Source organism: Centruroides sculpturatus, unplaced genomic scaffold, assembly GCF_000671375.1.
Source record: "Centruroides sculpturatus isolate CEXI.00-Female unplaced genomic scaffold, Cexi_2.0 scaffold507, whole genome shotgun sequence".
Classification (NCBI taxonomy): domain Eukaryota; kingdom Metazoa; phylum Arthropoda; class Arachnida; order Scorpiones; family Buthidae; genus Centruroides; species Centruroides sculpturatus.
The window spans coordinates 78428-98444 of NW_019384717.1; the positions used below are offsets into that span (position 1 = coordinate 78428).

General features: G+C 29.9%; 1 protein-coding gene across 1 annotated transcript in view; it reads right to left on the bottom strand.

Annotated features, from left to right (window-relative positions):
- The window catches only part of LOC111627946 (multidrug resistance-associated protein 4-like), a 44073-nt gene that overhangs the window by 21887 nt on the left and 2169 nt on the right, over positions 1–20017 (bottom strand). The window contains exons 2-13 of the mRNA XM_023371646.1: positions 18701–18806; positions 18403–18621; positions 16401–16490; positions 11518–11681; positions 7329–7454; positions 6819–7068; positions 5532–5645; positions 3802–3888; positions 2474–2665; positions 1162–1256; positions 341–427; positions 182–278 (exon numbers count right to left, since the gene is read on the bottom strand). Of these exons, the coding sequence (XP_023227414.1) occupies positions 182–278; positions 341–427; positions 1162–1256; positions 2474–2665; positions 3802–3888; positions 5532–5645; positions 6819–7068; positions 7329–7454; positions 11518–11681; positions 16401–16490; positions 18403–18462 (1362 nt within the window). The 5' untranslated portion in view covers positions 18463–18621; positions 18701–18806. The remainder of the gene's footprint in view (positions 1–181; positions 279–340; positions 428–1161; positions 1257–2473; positions 2666–3801; positions 3889–5531; positions 5646–6818; positions 7069–7328; positions 7455–11517; positions 11682–16400; positions 16491–18402; positions 18622–18700; positions 18807–20017) is intronic.

The following is a 20017-nucleotide window of genomic DNA, read 5'->3' on the forward strand; positions in this document are numbered from 1 at the left end:
ATACTGCCCATGTATTATATATGTTTCGTTATAGGTTTTTAAACAACACAATTAACTTCATAATTTTCTTCTGATTCTGAACCTTATGTCGTAAAATTTATGTGTGTTTAAAATAGAATGTATGTCATGTTTATTGAGAAAGTAATTAAAAACAAAACTAGTAAACAAATAGTATTATTACCTTATTTAACACTAAAATTTTACTTGCAGAGTTTAAAAATTGTACTTGGTGTGTAACTAAAATGCAAATCTTGTCTTTCAAATATTCCATTATACATCTGAAATGAATAAAAAGCGGAAATGTTTTCAACTATACCTTAGATAATACTTAAATACTTACTTTTCGAAGATATGTTTTGCGACTGGAACATCAACAGCACTTAGTGGATCATCAAACAGGAATATATCGGCATTCAAATATAATGCTCTAAAAATACATAAAAATGACATCACGGTAAAATAAACTAACTACAAAAAACAAGAAATATTGCCAAAGCATAAAAATCTACATTAAATTTTATGTTATCTTCTCATTTTTTGTATATACTGTATTTGCTTTCATTTTATACCTATATAACACTGTATAACAATCAGGTATAAAAAATTGTTAAATTGTGTAAGTTTATTGATTTTCATAAAAATATAATCAGAATCATACTTGTTTCATCATTTAACAAAGGTTTAGCAGGATATTTCATGAGCCGATAGTGAAGTAATGAGAAAAAATATCTATAACATAACACAATTTTAACCATAACTAAATTTTAATTATATCTATAACACAATTATCACATAATTTTTTACCACTGAGTCATAAAGTAAAAATGTAAAACATAATATTTGACAAGAAAGAAAAAATTCTGTTAATTAAACATAATAATGTGCTATTTTAAATTCTAAATTATTTACAATTCTTGCTTTATTGTACTCACACTAAAGTACAATTGAAACATTTTAAAATTTAGAAAACCTCACTGATTACTAATACAGACTAAGATAAATTTTTGGGAAATGGTTCTTATCACTAAACACTGATTAAATTTGAAAGCATATTTATAATGCATTTATAATCAGAGTATATATGTGTTTCTTATTTCATTCACGTTGTACTACTATAATTGAACTAAGAGAAACATTCAAGTGGAGTAAGAGTTATTTTACCTTCCTAGATTAATTCTCGCCTTTTGCCCACCGCTCATTATCACTCCTCTCTCACCCACAATAGTGAGATCTCCTTTAGGAAACAAGCTTATATCCTAAAATTAATAAATGTAAAAAATGCAAGATAATTATGTTCAATATAATATACACTGAGAACTTTTTTCACACTAAACACAACTTCAACAGATTTTTAAGTAAACGTTATAAAATTTAAATCAATTACAAGTATCATTAATCATTATACTGTATTTAAGATAAAAACTATATTGAATATATGCTGAGACCAGTGGACATGTTACTACTTAAACCAAGTGTCCACCATAAAACATATCAAGTAAAAATTTCTGTTTTGTTTTACAATGTAAAATTTTTAAATGATCGATCTACAGCAGCTATTTTATCACGTGTAATAAAGATTAAACTTGAAATTTACAAACCAAACAATTGTAGTAATTATAGGGTTGTTCATTATCATAATAAACAGTTAATATAAGCAATTTCTATTGACTTTTCACGATTTTTATCTAAAAGTCCCAACTGAGCTGTTTGATCAGATCAGTTAGACTTACGAAAGGACAGATGCTTAACACTCTGAAAACAAGCCTACAATCTGAACTTCTTAAGATTTCAGATCTGGACTGATATTACGGTCAACCAGAGCATAAACTGGACCATTTCTACTTTGGAAATCTAGCATGCATAATATGACAATATAGAAGTGTGATTTTGTACTTAATTAGCAGATCAAATACATTTTTATTGTCAAAGAAAAAAATACAATAATCATAAAAACAGAATTGGTCTGAATAACATTTAAAAAAACAATGCGAATCTAGCGTGAAATTTAAAATAAATAGAGAGGTTGAGGCGCACGTTTTAAACGTGTAAACGTGTACGTGTGACGTTCGGCGCCGCTTTCCCGTAAGCCTAAAAGTTTGACGATGATGTTTGGAATGTCGAGCGTGATTCCACCGACTATCCAAACACCATTGTCAAACTTTTAGGCTTACGGAAAAGCGGCGCCGAACGTCACACGTACACGTTTACACGTCTAAAACGTGCGCCTCAACCTCTCTAATATCTTGATTTAAAACTATTTTACAAAAGACCTTCAATACACGTTTAAAAACCCAAAAATTCTCAAACAAACTAAAAACCCTTAGAAAAACCGAACTATTATTCTAACAGATTAATATAGCATGTAAAAAGTTATTGTCGTTTAATTAGTAGTTGGTATCGAACAACTTTCCGTCTTCAATCAAGATAAGTAACTGAAATCGTGGCTAATAACAAGATAAAAACAACGTATTACCTTTTCTAGAGCAGTTATATGCAAAACTCTTCTGTATTTCTCTTCATCGTATTCTTCCCCAAACAAAATATTTTCTCTGATAGTTTCGTTGAATACCCAAGCCTCTTGAGAAGCATAAGCGATCTTGCCTTTCACTATCACTTCACCAGAAGTAACAGGAATCTCTCCCAAAATGGACATTAAAAAAGACGTCTAATCAAATTAATAATCGTTTCATTATTTGGAATGAAACACTATGTGTAATTAATATAAGCACGTAAGTACAGTATTTAAAACGTATTTACATGTTAATGTATTTAAATATTTCAATTATTAACTGCTTTTATTGTACAACGCATGTATTACAAAGCAGTAATATAACATACACATTCAATTGATAAATCAAAGATAACATTTATCCGTCATACAAATTTTATCATTTTATAGGAGTATATGAAAACTATATCAGAACAGAAGCTAAATTATACGTGCATAATATTTTAGTGCCAACGGTACAAATGATCATGAATGTGTGTTTCATCCTTTTCACAAAATAATCTGCCATTTTAGTATACAGACCAATCATTGAATGTCTGTACACAGAAACGGCAGATTGAATTAACCATTCAATACTATTAATAACAGTTTTAATTAACCGATGAACTGTTATTAATAGTATGAGTTGTTGATAAAATCGAATTTTATGTTAGATTTCCTCACGTAAATTTAACAAATTTTTAGCAAATAGCATTCTATTTCAGAACTGTTGCGTTGACAGTAACAACTTACTGGTTGAATTAGAACACAATGTAAAAATAATTAAAATAAATTATTATTAACATATGCTATTTGAAATTATACAATGAGAATAATTTCTGTGTTACTAGTTTAAAATAACAGTCTCAAAACGGAGAATAAAGTAGTAACAAAATATTTGTTTAATTATTTGGCATAAGAATCATTTGTAGATAAGTTACATTAACTAATTTTACGAAATGTAATTACAGTATATATGTGCCTACATCCAGTTGTAGGTGAAATTTAACTTGTTAAAATCGAGAAATGGAGGAAAAGTTAGACTCTATAACAGATTATGCACACAATAAATAATACAAAGAATTCTCCAGTTATTGTTTCTTTCTTCCTATATTATGTAACTAATTCTCGCTGTAACTAATCAAAAACATATAAAATTGTTTAAACATGACAATTAATTTAAAAATGAATTTTATTACAAATAGATAAATGCTTAAATTTTTACAATATTTTTATTAATTATTCTAAACAATCTTTATATCACAAAGCATGTAAATAATTTAAAATATATAAGTACAAATTAAGATATTTACCTTTCCTGATCCGACAGGACCTATAACAGTTAATAATTCTCCAGGTTGTACGTTTATAGATATATCATTCAATGTTGAGTTGGTTTCCTTTTGAAAATTGAAATGAAAATTGAAAGGTAAGTAAATTGTATATAAGTAATCTTATCTGTTATAAATTAGAAATAACATACCATAAATTAATTTATAATAACGTAAATATTATATTATTTAATAAAAAAGCTGATGATAATTTATAAATCTTAAAATTAGTGTGATGTTATTAAAGGTACACTATGTTATGAGAATTACTTGTACACTTGTAGTTCTGCAATCTGTCCTGTCTGTAAAATATAGCCGATAATCGAGCATTGTCCGACAAAAAATATACTGTGACTTTTTCCTGTTATCCCTCAGTTAATGCTGAAATGTGAGATACCAATGCAATTTTAAAATTTTTAAAAAAATCTGAAATCTGTTTTTTCCCCAATTTTTAGCCACGAAATCTCGGTACATGTGATTTGCACTGTATGACTATTCTATAAGCTGGAAAGTAATGAATTCCAACGGATGTCATTTCTTTTTCATGCATGCTCACATTAGAAAAATTTCATGATATAGGTACTTACGAGTCTTGCATGTTATCAACATGATTCGAAACTGGACCAATTCAAAATAAATAGGCCAAAAATGCCACTTTTATATTTTTTGCTTCTCCTTCATGCTTGGAACAACTTGAATTCAACTCAAATTACCTAATGTACTTATTTTAAACAACACGATTTTTCTCATCTCTGGTTGTTAACCTGGTCATCTGGTCTTTGCAAAGAAGCACGAGAAACAAATGTAATTGTTCTATGCTTTGTTACTGATTTAAACTGTTATTTTAAATAATATCCTTTGCATATGACGTCATGAGTAAGAAGTTTTCCTTAAATGAAGCTGCAGCGAGGTTTCTTTGGCATTAAATTCTCTCTACTCTATATAAAAAAGAATGTTGTACGAATGTAACCATTGGAAATCATTAAAACACTCATAATTTTGATGTTAGAACAAAGTTACTCATAGAATGTACATATGAAAAATCAAACTTTTCGAGGAACAGACGTCTTTGATTTCTTGCAAAATTACAGTTTTTTTTTAATAGTAAGAATTGAAATACTAATTTATGAATATATTTATATAGTGAGCTATTAATTATTATNATTTAAACTGTTATTTTAAATGATATCCTTTGCTTATGACGTCATGAGTAAGAAGTTTTCCTTAAATGAAGCTGCAGCGAGGTTTCTTTGGCATTATATTCGCTCTACTCTATATTAAAAAAAAAAGTTGTACAAATGAAACCATTGAAAATCATTAAAACACTCAAAATTTTGAAGTTACGACAAAGTTACTCATGGAATGTACATATGAAAAATCAAACTTTTCGAGGAACAGACGTCTTTGATTTCTTGCAAAATTACAGTTTTTTTTTAATAGTAAGAATTGAAATACTAATTTATGAATATATTTATATAGTGAGCTATTAATTATTATATCTGTATTTTTTTTTGTTAACTGCTAATTAATTATCTGGTGTCACATTAAAACATAATTTTAAAACATTGATCAAGTGATGACCAGTTATTTAACATAGGAATATTTAATAACTGTTAATACAGATATACAGATACTTTAAGTTTTTATACTGATAGAACAGCTGCGGCATTCATTTCAAAACTCATATTAATTGAAATTAAATTATGTCTTACTTTTTTCCATGTAGCTGTAACATTATTCATCCATATTCCATACTCGGTTAAATTTGCGCTCTCTTCTACAACTTCGAGAGTCCTGTTTTCTTTTTCTTGAAGGAGAAGGAAATCCTACATTAAAATTCAAAAAAATTTATAAGATGTATCACATCTATGTTTCCATAGTTTTAATAAATTTATGCACAAAGTAGGGTTTTTCATCAGGATGCAGTCATCCATACCGTTTTATTCTATATGTCATAATGAGAATCCTATAACTAATTGAATTTAAAACCTTTTCACATGACATATAAAAAATTATATATTAGTTATATTGCATTAGTTTATATTATAAATATATCAGAAGCAGTAAGACATTAGTTCAGTCATACAGGTTCTAATATGCCCAAGAAAAAGAGGATCAGCAGGAGAAGTTAAATAGAATGTCCGTTTACCAGGCCATGATATTGCATCACTCATGAAATTCATAAATCATTGTTATTCAGAGAGAAAGATGTCTATTATCAAGCGTCGTTAAAATTTAAAATATCACTCATAGAATGAAATAGATCCATAGAATGAAATGACCCATAGAATGAAATAGATCAGAGAATTGCATTATCATCTCTAATAAATAGTCTGTGCCAAATTTTACCAAAATTGTTCTTGGTGTAATATTCATTGTTAGTGTTATTAAGGACATTTTGAACCCTTCCTCCTTATGGATAATTAAATTAAAGTGTCACTATCGGAAGCCCATACAGAGGTCGGCAAGATGCCCAGGAAGGCAGATTGTTATAGGTGGAAAAATTGGCTGAAGAAAATAAAAATAATAAAATATTCTTAATTGCAGATGATCGATTCTTTTACTTTTTGAAAATAATAAAGTAATTAAATGTATGAGGTTCGATTAAAATCGTTCGAAATTACACTATGTATTTAAAAGAGGCGGCAAATAACTATCTTGCACGGAATGGCATAATTGCTGGGTTGGTCCATGACCCTCCATTACTTTGTAAATTCAGTCAGATCAATTTGAAAACCCCAGAATGATTACAACGGGGTCTTTGTCTCTAAAATGTTTAGCCTCATCCGTAACCACCTGCCATTCCAATCGTGGGTCTATCAAAACTCACGATGGGTATAACAAAAAAAAAAGTCTTAGTGGCTATGACTGAGGAAATGAAAAACTAATTTAATAAAATTTATAAAAAAATTATTACATATTAATATTTTTGAATAATTTCTAAATTAATATTTTAGTAATAAACCTTGAAAACAACAATTTTTTAAACTGTTCGTTACCTGAAGTCTCTTCAACGAAACCAAAACTTCTACAGTATAATTTATTGCATGTGTAAACAAATTAACAGTGCTAACGAAGATATACATAGAAACAGTCATAGTGACAAATACAATTTGGGCATTTAGTTGTCCTCCATTTAAGAAAAATGCAAGATATGTGAGAGAAGTAAATAATTTCGATATAGGATATGCCATTATGAATGATACTCCCCTTGCATATAAAAACTTCCGAACTTTTTTCATTTCTTTCCTGCAAATATAAACAATTAACTAAAATCAAGTGTAGAAATTTTAAAGTATTTATTAAAAAAAAAACAGCATGGCAAAAGTATAGTAAAATCAGTGTAAACCAGAATTGCACAAACCTTTTCCGTTGATCGGTTTCCATCTTGAACAGTTAATTTAACATAGAAAAATGCTTCGTTTTAAGCAACATTTTTGTTTAGACAAGTTTTTTGTTTAATTCATGTTTAGTTTCAGACAGCTTTTACTATATTTAAATCAACTTACTCTCTAATTTTCTCAATTAATGCAGCATATGGCAATTCCCAGGTGTACATTTTAATTAATCTCATATCAGCAATCATCTCGTTCAACAGGTTCAATCTTTCGTCTCCCAATTCAGCTGCTTTTAATCTATTATTATGAAATTAAATCTTAAATATAAATATATAGTCTTGGAAAAATAGGCCAATATAAAATTACTTCCGAAATATTTATTAATTAATTTTATATAGTTACCATTTTTTTAATTCCAGTTACAAACTTTTTTTTATTGAACATTTTGTAAACTTTCAGTAAAAGTTTTAAACCATGTGCTGTAGAAATTATTCTATTGGTGCAAAATAATTCCGGAAAGAATGAAGTAAAAGATTCTGTTTTAGTGGTGATAATAATGAATTACTATAAACAAATTAAGGCCTATAGTTCTTACGAATGTTCACTGATAAGTAAGTGCTTCTAGAATTAACTTAGCAGAATCAGCTATCACTGATCTATAATCATGCTGTTTTCAAAATAAGTTTGTACCAATAAGTCAATAATTATTTACACTGTTGACCTACAAGTTTATTTTTTATAAGAATGTGATACTACATAAATATATTATATAATTATATAATAATAAATCCAGCATTATTTTGCCATGTAATATGAAACGAAATGGTTATTGAGTGCATAGAAATAAAATTTAGTATTAACATTCTCAGGTGCTATGTATAACTAAAGAAAACAATAAAATTGTGTGAAATTTCACTCTCCCATTTTCCTGCAAACCTCGATGTTCTGAAACATTATACATTCAAAGAAGTGAATAAATAAATAAAAATTTACGGATATATAACTTACGTCTGCTTAAGTTTGTCCCTCTTTATGAACGTAGTAGTCACATTTGGTGTCACAGATTGAAGTAATTCACAGTATTATAAAATTGTAAGATTATTGGAAGCCAATCAACATCTACAATTATATCATTTAATTCTGATATTTTATAAAGTATTGATGAACTGGTGAATATACCTTATTTGTATTTATTTTTCTGTAGATTCATCTCAAAATAAATAATATACATATCAAACTTCAACCGCTAGAAAATGTTTCCTGTTTCACACTGTGACATAGTATTTGTTTGTGATTACAGAAACTTCTCAGATCTAAAAATCAAGATAAAAATATTAACTTTTTTTAGCAGGAAATATGTTGACCCAGCTGCTGGTACATACACCTGCTGGTAATGTCAGTAAACCGCTAATTGTTTTAGAACTCTGTAAACAAATGCTCTCTTTTTGGTTTAAAGTGGGTTGAATTACTATAAATAAATTGCATCATTCATCATTTTAACACTTAGTCTACCTCACCATTAATTTCACAACATATCTGAGACACCATAGAACATTTCCACAACATCAAGTTTTTAAGAATTATTTTTAGAAATCTGAAAAAATTTAGTATTTTTCTAACTTTTCCTCTTTTAAAACTGACACAGTGCATGTTTCATATTAGGCACCTGGTTTCCAAGAGAAAAGAAAATATGCTGGCATCACATAGTCACCACGAGACTAATGTTTTACATCAAATATACAGGAAAATTGCACGACAGTACCTTATTTCAGCAATGCATACATTATGCAATGGACAGAATAAAAATATGAAATAAATACATCTTTACAAAAATACTATATTTTATATTGGCCCCTATGAATAAAAAAGAAGGAAAGGCAAAAGGAAAAGCATAAAGTAGAAATAAAAGCAAATACTTCGAGCAAAAGGTAAAAGCAAAACATTTCCTCTGTTTACTATAAATAATGCTTGTGGTAAATGACTAAAAGGAAAAAATAATAGCTCAGGATGATCGTTACATAAAATTTCCTAAAACAGATCATTCTGTTATGGAAGCAAAACAGTTATGGAAAAATAAATCCCGTTTTCCAACTGCGATTCTTGTGATTGATTGCACTCACACAAGGATAGAGAAAACCTAGACTTTACGGTTATGAGTACAGTACAGTACAGTACATTAATCGAAATGGAAAACCCATTTTAAACATACAATCTACTTGTAATGCCAGATGCATGTTTACTATCAATACTTAGTTGGATATCTACACTATGTAACAAAGGGCAACATGCGTACAAATAATACGAATTGAATACAGCAAATAAAATAGAACATTGAGAAGAGATTAACGTGTCATAACATGCACATCGAGAACCTTTTACTCGTTTACCAAAAGCATTTTCTCGGAAGTATAAGATAATCATTGTGCATATCAAGCAGAGGAAAGGCTTTTGCTTCTATCTTGTGCTCGATGCATTTGCTTTTACTTCTGCGCTATCTCATTTACATTTTCTTCGTTTTTATTCATACGGGTCGATGTCAGACATTGCTAAATTTTTGGTGATCCACGCATAATTTTTTCGATTGCTATAATTCTCGAATAAGAAATTTAACAATCTGTATTAACAATCTAAAAAATGTTTAGGTTTTACGTAGTATATTTTAAGCGATGGACATGGATATGTGAGAATCCGAATCTAGGAATTGAATTATTTTTAAATCAATTTTCGATGTAATATTTCGATGTTAAAAATTACTCTTTTTCCACCTTTTGATGATAAAATTCGATGTGAACAAGGAAATGGAATTTCCTTTTTCGCCATCCACTTCCTGAGCCAGAAATCTTGTCATTACCGATGGCAAGACTTCTGGCCTGCACGACTCATCTAGACATCCTGCCAAATGGTCGAAATAATAACCCACGATTGGAGAAAAATTAGAATGAAAAGGTATTGCAACTTTGATCGGCGCGGTCATCGTCAGTTTCCCTAGTTATTTTGGTCTGTGTGTCTATCCTGCATTTGCCTCCTCTCAAAATTATCGCCGCCTACCGAAGATTGTCAAACCTTAAAAGAGGTATAATATCAGATCTTATTGGTTATTTAAGATGGATGCCTATCGACTGATCCACGATCTCTCCACTCGTAACCAATAGCCCTCCTCTTTGAAAGAAGTAGTGCGCTTCTAAGAGGAGGCTATATTTTAATGTCGCGTCCTAAGCGATATTAAAATAATTAACTTGACTGGTGTCAGCATCCTGACGTTGAAGGGATATCACTATCCTAACAACACACTAACATAAAGCCATCCAATGACCTAGTCAGCGGATCTCACCTATCTGTGCCAATAAGAGGTCAACACCTTTTTGATCTCCGGCTTCTCACAGTTATTTATTTCCATAATTAGTTTTTCTCACCTGCATGACAGTATCTTACTGTATCTAAAACTGCACAATATAAAATAACTGAGGTTCAAAAAATGCATGTTTTACGTTTTTCCTTGCTGTAATTTGCTCCAAACAGGCAAAATATAAATATTTGGTATCAAATTTCACCTTATTACAAACTATCACACATTTTTGTCAATTGTTATCTGGTTTGTTTAAAATAAAAGTAGAAATTATTATCTATGACATTCGTTGTAAGAATTGTGAAATATTTTCACGGAAAAAATTGAATAGACACGTCTCCATTCCGTAGTGTGAATATCCATGAACCTTCAATTGTTTTAAGAAATATATAAAGAAAAAATCCCTTCTTTCAAACGGATCGAGTGTTTTTTATTTAATTGTACGCAGAAGAAAGTATTCTTTAAAACTTATCGAATAACTATGTTTGATCTGGCAACTTTCATTTTATTTTCAATTTTTTATGCAATATAAAAATGCAGTGATAAAAAATCGATTACCTAAATTCAAAAATAATGATTGCTCAAAACATTACAAAAAATATGAAACTTTTTGCTCATCGATAAGACAGGAATAATTGTATCTTCTATACATTAAATGAAGCAATCCAAAAAATCGTGCACGGTTCACCAAAAATTCGGAAAATTACATGACGTCGCATGCGAAATTATAAGCTTTACAAGATAAAATAAACTAACACCATTACCAAAGAAATGCATTAGTCACAATTACTAACATGTGATACTAACAATACTCGAGCAAAGAAGGTTAATGCTTTCGATCATTTCGTCATTTCCAACATCAGCCGTAAGTCTCTAGATTTCGACTAATGTATGAAATTTTAAACTTATTAAACATATGTATTTCATCTTCATTAATGATATGCTAAGTTATGCATTATTTCTTTACTTTATTTATAAGTTTATCACACTTATAGAATTTACAATAATAATTACCTTAGTTTTGAATATAATTTACTCAAAGCAAATTGTGTAGGAATGTAGAGAAATATGGCTATGAATCCTACTAAAATAGTCCATCCGTAATATTGCCATAACATTGCTATCGTAGTGATGATGAAGAAAAAATTTGTAAATAAATATGGAATGCCGTAATTATTCTGTAATAAATAATAATGTTATTTTATACAAAATACTATAACAGTACAGCATCGATTATCCGACTCAATTGGGGACTCAGGTTGGTCGGATAACCGAAAAGAATGAAAAAAATACATCATTAGTACAGTATATTAGTACTGTATATACCATGTAATTACTATATTAGTATATCGCTATTAACCAACTTCGCGTTGAATTTTCATCGATGCTAAGCCTAACAAATTCTTTAAAAAATGATAATCGTCGCTATTGTATCGTTAAAAATTATTTTTAAATTATTTTATTGCTCACAAAACAAACAACCACTCATAATTAGAAAATTAAGTCGCGTTTAAATACTGGCCTCCCTTCAATGCTCGAGCCGTATTGCCAGCTAAAACAAGCAAAAATTTAACAAAAATAATACCGTGTTTCCCCGAAAATAAGACAGTGCCTTATATTAATTTTTGCTCTGAAAAATGCGCTAGGTCTTATTTTCAGGGAATGTCTTATTTTTTCCAGGAAAAAGAATTCACATTTATTATTGAACAAAAAAATTTCCAAGTCGAACTTAGACGAGAGTGACGTATATCCGGTGTGTCGAACTGTCGTCTTTTTATAGCGTCAACATCGGACTCGAAGACCAATTAGTGTTTACTGAACCGTAGCACTATGCAAATGTCATGTGGCGTGATTCCCGGCCGACCAATTAGCCATCACCAGCCGTAACGTTATGCAAATCTGTGATTCCCAAGCCATAGTCTTATGCAAATCATGCCGTGTGGCGTAATTGTCTGCTGACCAATCAGTGGCTGTACTTTCAAAAAGCCAACGGACACTTTCAACCATCTGTCGATGAGCGTTACGACTAAAAAACACTTCGCTAGGTCTTACTTTCAGGGGGAGGTCTTAGACCCTGTACACACTAGGCGTTTTTCAACGCGCGTTTTAAAGAACCAAGAGTTCTATGTAGCCGTACACACTCAAACGCCAAGCGCGCGTTTATAGACTTTTGTTAAAACGCGCGTTTTGCGGGCACTTTACGGGCGCTTTGAGATATGTGTGCTGCCTTATAGCGACGATGGAGGAGCACACACAATCAATTACTTTCTCGTCCATTTCCAAACTGAGCCAGTGCTAAACGCCGAACTAAAGCTCGTCGAACGCCGAGCTAACGCGCGTTGAAAAACGCCTAGTGTGTACAGGGCCTTATATTTCGCAATTCAGCAAAATCTGTGCTAGGTCTTATTTTCTGCGGATGTCTTATTTTCGTGGAAAAACGGTATTAAAGTAGCCAAGACATAGCCAAATATTGTAGTGCCCCATCACTAGCGGACACTTGAAATTTGCGGACAAGAACGGTCGGTTAACCGATGTGATGGTTAATCAGGGGTCGGATTATCGATGCTCTACTGTATTTCGATCACTATTAATATAAATTTCAGTGTAATTATTATCGAAATTATAGAATATACGATAAACATGTTGAGTTTGCATGACCTAGTGTAATTTTTTAGAGGATTTCGTTAATTTGACAACTACGAAATTATACTTTGATAGACTAGTCAAACTTTTCAGTACGGTAATTTATAAGGGTTTTGAATGAAAAAAGTGTTGTTGTACATTTTGTATCCAGGCAAGCGGCTGCATTGTTTTGAATTGTTTAAAAACACTGTTTTATCAGCATGAATATTAAATGGGGCATACTACTGTTTTATAAATGAGTAAAAAGCTTGTATATATTTATAAACATCAGTGGCGTGCCGTCGTTGAAAGCGGTGGATGCGCCGCTTCCCTTATATTTTCTAAAAAATAAATACATATTAATTTTAATTATATGAAAATAATCGCACAATATTTTATTATAACCGCATTATCTATCTTATTACAAATTTCTATACTACACGTGAAAAAAAAAAATAAGATTGCTATTGTATATTCGAATATTAGTAGCGGAGTGGAAGCTCTGTATTGTCAGCTTCCAAACAGCCAGATTTGCTCATGCGCTTTACAGAGCACCAACCTCACCCGGTTTAGCCGGTGGAAGCCTAGGACCTCGGATGGATGCTACACGTATACTGCATCCAATTCTATCCAGGGCCGGTTCTGGGCTGTTAGCCGCCCACCTGCTTAATTTTTGAAAGCCCTCGCCCGATTACGTGAATCACGAATAGATTTATAACTTAACCCAACCGATAAGAATTTACTGGTATGTTTTTATGATAGTTCTGTATAGTTGACAGGAGTTTTAAAAAAATCCATTAAAATATTTGATATTTTTATTCCGCTCTCTGATTTTATATTACTCACGGATTTCAATGTTAAACCAGTGATATTACGATTTCAAATGTCCCATCTTTAAGGGGATGTAGAAAAAAACGTGTATAATTCTTGTATAATGTTAAAAAATTAACTCTTACTTTGACAGCATCATTTACAACTAAATTTAATGAATGAGAGAGATGCACGAGGTACAGAAAAAGCTCTAGAATTTATTTTCCTTAAATTTACAATTTATGTATCTGTTGTCAAAAAATTTGTCTTTTCACTTTTTTCCCAAGACTACAAGTATTCGAGTACAAAGTAACCGGTTTCGACTTATTTCTACTTAAGAAGTAGTTAAATAATTAAGCGATTAGGGAATTGGGAACGTAAACAAAACCCTGATGAAAGAGCTGAAATTTTACTTAAACAAAAGATTAACCGAATCATCTCTAGCCGAATACATTGGAGACTGATTTCTTCGTATTATTAAAGTAATAAAGACAGAAATTTTTCCAGTTCAATGAGAGTGACAAAAAAGTTGTAAATTTTGGAAATTTCTGAGGACACCTGGTCCTAAAAAGAATTAGTTAGAAAGCAAATGACTAAGTTTAACATATTTAGAATTTTATAGCTATGGTGAGAAACGTTTAAAATCTACAAATTTGTCTTTATTACATTAATAATACGAAGAAATCAGTCTCCACTGTACTCGGCTAGAGATTGGTTCGGTTAAGCTTTTAAGTAAAATTTCGGTTCTTTCATCAGGGTTTTGTTTATGTTCCCAATTCCCTAATCGCTTAATTATTTAACTACTACTTAAGTAGAAATAAGACGTAACCAGTTACTTTGTACTCGAATATTTGTAGTCTCGGGAAAAAGTGGAAAGACAAATTTTTATGATAACGGATACATAAATCGTAAATTTAAGGAAAATAAATTCTAGAGCTTTTTCTGTATCTCGTGCACCTCTCTCATTCATTAAATTTAGTTGTAAATGATGCTGTCAAATTAACGGTTAATTTTTTTACATTATACAAGAATTGTACACTTTTTTTCTACATCCCCTTAAAGATGGGACATACGAAATCGTAATATCACTGGTTTAACATTGAAATCCGTAAGTAATACAAGATGAGAGTGGAATAAAAGGAAAATAAATAGATCAAATATTTTAATGGATTTTTTAAAACTCCTGTCAACTATACAGAACTATCATAAAAACATCATACCAGTAAATTCTTATCGGCTGGGTTAAGTTATAATCGGGCGAGGGCAGCCAAATATTTAGCAGGCAGGCAGCTAATAGCCCAGAACCGGTCCTGGATAGAATTGGAAGCAGTACACGTGTAGCATCCACCCGAGGTCCTAGGCTTCCACCAGCTAAACCGGGTGAGGTTAGTGCTCTGTAAAGCGCATGAGCAAATATGGCTGTTTGGAAGCTGACAATACAGAGCTTCCACTCCGCCACTAATATTCGAATATACAATAGCTATCTTTTATTTTCACGTGTAGTATAGAAATTTGTAATAAGATACATAACTGTGGTTATAATAAAATATTGTGCGATTATTTTCATATAATTAAAATTAATATGTATTTATTTTTTAGAAAATACAAGGGAAGCGGCGCATCCACCACTTTCAATGACAGCACGCAACTGCTATTGACTTATTAACTTGTCAACACGGCAGGTATGAACATTTTGTTTGTTTCATACAAAATATTTTGTTGAAAGTGTTAGAATCATTTCTTACAAAACATTTACTTCGAATACAAAAACAACAATTGCTTAGTGAAAAACTAATGTTTTATAGAATCTAATTTTGTTCTTTTTCATTATTATGTATTCAATGTAATGTACTCTTATCTATAAAAAACTGACATTCACTACTATATAAAGAAAATGCTCACAAAAAGTAACGCTCACTTGATTCGAGGAAATAATGCATATTGTAACTTAAATAAATTTTGTTGGCTCTTCCGCCATGTTTATTTTCCACTTTGAAATAAAAAACTAAAAACTTTGCACTGAAAAAAATTACGTAACTACTGTTGTGGATGCAGTGGACCATTGCGAATGTTAAAAACCCATTTCGTTGTTACATGCAAAACACGCCTGCCTACCAAAATGTAAATCAGATGTGTTAACCTGCTGAAGCGCATGTGCCATTACAATGAACACAGCGGCTGATCAGCAACATGAAAAATGTACTTTCATGTTTATTATATTTGTATGACAGATTGACTTTGTAACCACTCTTTATTCCAATTTATAATTATCTACTCGAATTAATTTCAATTAGAATTGTAAGAAAATAAAACAGAAATTTTGAAGAAAACGCATATACCTGTGATTGAATTACGTGTACAAGATAATATTTTTGTCCTTATTTAACTATTACGCCACATAAAAATATTAATACGTTATGTGTATTAATTAATTACAATTTATATTCATAATAACTTCAACTTACATTTTGAAATTTGCTGACATCATTTACTATAAGATTTACCATTTGCCCAACATTCGATTTTTCTAGAGATGAAGGATTTAATTTCATTGCCTATAAAAAATTGTATATATAATAAATAAATATTCCTTAAAACTAATAATATGTTCCAATAAGAAATTAAGTTTTCACAAGGTTTTTACACAAAGAAATGGAATAAATTTTCTGTTTTAATATGTGTAATTATTATTTGAATTAATATGAAATTAAGAGTTAAATATTAATTTTTTGAATTTTGGGGTTATTATATTACATATAAAAATATATTTTTACTTTAGTGGGATATTATTATGCATAGTATATAATATACTGTATTGCGAAATTAAATAATGTAAGGAATTTGCATATCAATAGAGAGACAGTATATTATTAATATCAAAAAATAAATCATAAATTTGTTCTGAAAAATTTTACACTATTAAACTCTTTTGACTCCTTTTAAACTGTTTTAAGTTGAATAACCTTAACCCTTCTTTGCTTTTGTGACAAAATGCTTTCCATGAAGTGCGTGGAATTTCAAACACACTACTATTTTCTCCTAAATTGTGAAAAATTGGACATGTCATTAAAAACTATGATTATATCTTAAATTTCTATATTTTACCTACTATCTAACGGTATAAAATTATTGTGGATCCAAAACAAAAAGGTAAACATATAAACTTGCCAAATTTTTTTCAAAAACGTGAAAAAATAAACATATCAATGTTCAAATGGCTGTAAAGTAACTAAAGTAGCATTGGGCTTGGGTGAAGTTTAATTTTTCAAACAGTAATTTTTTATGTACTCTTAGATTTTGTAAGGAGCCAGCACAGAGACCTGAAGGGCTCATTCTGTTGTTTTTGTTATTGTCATGATTTGTATGTCTCCAACAACTACAGAATAAGTTTTACCACATTGCAGTAAAGACATCCAGGCAAATCCAATCAAGTCACATAAATAATTGCACATACGTAAATTCTCATAAGCAAGGCCATTTCTATTACAGCAGCCCACCAATATTCTTATTATAATGTCACAGTAGTTTATCATAGTCATTGACAATGGCGAATCTTATTAAAATATCTATAATTATGCACTTAACATGAAAATTCTGAAGGTTTTTAAAACCTTCCGAAATGTTTAAACTAAATGTGCATTGTTGAAATTTTAATAAAAAGTGTTTTAATAATTTACAAGTTTTTAATCGTCTTAAAAAGAATACAGCAGGTATGTCATTTGAAATGTTAATTTGTATGCTTAATACTATGTCGTAACTTAATATAATTTATTAAATGGCAAAATGAAAAGAAAGGGAAAAATCTGTAATCATGCATACATTCATTCTAAGAAATTATGTTTAAACATCACTCAAAATTGGATAATGTAAAATACAGAACAGAAGATATGTTCCTTGTAATTATATGTGTTATCTTAACAATTTAATGCTATATGATAACAGTGTACATTTTAAAAATAGTTGACTGGTGAGGGGCATTGTGAGACCGAAACGCGTATCAACCAAAAAAGAATAAGTAAAGGATGAAAAGATGTCTAGTGTCTGATTGACTGCACTAATCGTGCTTGTGAAACAAAAATAAAAATAACACATGAGTGAACTAAACATTTTGTATCCATGATAATTAAATCTAATTCTATAATGAGAACATAAAACACCGTATGAGTGTAGTGTGTAAATAAATTAACAACGAATCTTAATTTTTTGTAAAAAATTTAACCAGACAGAAAATCTTTCATTTGAAAACGTTTATATATAGAGACAAAAATTTCATTTATTCCCAAATTATTTTTCATTTTTAGATATTATTATAAAAGGTAAAAATAAAGCCATCGATTTCTGCATATGCAAACAACTTTCATTCATTAATGTTAATTTGTTCAATCCTCATATTTTTCAATACACTTTCTGAAAAATATAAATATTTATATAATAATATATTCATAGTAAATTATATTTCATACTCACTTTTCTGTATATAATCGTGCAAAAAGCTATCTTTAATTTCATTCCAATAAATTCTGTCATAATTAAATTAGTATTATATGTAAAGAAATAAATTGCAGTCACGCCAAAAAATCCGGCAACGGTTAAGTAAATATTGTATTCATTCCATTCCAACTTATTGTCAAAATAGTGTACTGTTAATCCTAATAAGTGTGCTTGGCCCACAACTAGTGCTGTGTCCTGCAAATGTACATAAATATCACTTATTTAAATGATTTTAATATATGATTATCATATAAGCTAATCAATTGTCAAGTACCTGAATCAATGTAAGTAAAATTAATGCTAAGAATATCCATCCAACGAATCGTAATACAGCTTTTAGTACGTTTGGATTTCTTTTCTGTAGTTCTTTGTTCCACTCTCTAAAAACAAATTGCAATGAAACGTAATACGAGTAAATGAAAACAATATTTTAAATTAATATTTCAACTTTTTGTAAATTTATAAGTTATTTATAGCGCATTTAATACTATTATTTCTTTATGAAAATACAGTAAGAGTTTATTAATCCAGTACTTGTTAGTATTAAGTATGTGAATTAATAATCAGTTATCAATTTAGTAATCTTCAAATCAAATTGCTAGTAATCTTAAAATCAAAATGTGTTTGGACACATGTAGTGTGCTAAAGACAGCAAGGAACAACCAAAACAGATTTGAAAAGTGAGGCTGTGCAACGTTGCTACATTTCACAAGATGGATGTAATCTTAACTTAGCATAGTCATATATATATATATATATGTGTTTGTGTTACCGTTAAAGTCTATAATCCGTTATTGTATAGAATATCTAGCTATTTCATAGAATACCTAAACAGGTCGTTAAAGTGTATAATAGTCTAACATTCTCTACTTTAACTAGGTATTATATATATAAAATAACGATTACCGCTTCGGTTAGGCATATGAAATAAAAATCGTTTTTGTTTATAAAGATCAAGGAATGATATAACGATGAAGAGAGAGAGTTGAAACTATCCCAACAAGTGTACATTCAAGTTATCAGTTCAACCAAACGATCGCTTTAAACAATCGAGCTATAAATCCGCTATTATTAATGATTAGATACTAAGTATTTTTATGCTAGAGGCAGACGCTATGCGCTATCTCTTATCTAAATTAATAATTATAATAATTTATTAAATAATTTAGAACATTATGGAAGAAACATATTTCTGTGTATTGGGGCTTAGGGGCGTTTAGTAAAGTTATCAGCTGTTTACTGTCTTTCTAGTTTTGTTTAGTGCTCAGACAATTGTAAAATTTTTGTACTTACCTTTTTAAAATTATTTTTTGTATAATTTTTTGTGAAATGGATAAGAAAGAAGTGATGAAAGCGACGTTCGAATTCTTTTTAAGTGAGAGTAATGTAAACAACAATAGTTCTTTGCTAAGTCGTGAAAAGATATTATGATTCATACGAGAAGTGAAGACAGCTAGAGTGACTGACAAAGGAAACTAGAGATTATTGGTTACTTCAAAGTTATGATGTTCTGAACGTTCAAGGAATAGAGAATTTAATAGTTCTACTTAAAGCTACAGAAGCAGAAGTAATATTTTATTGTTCAAGTAAT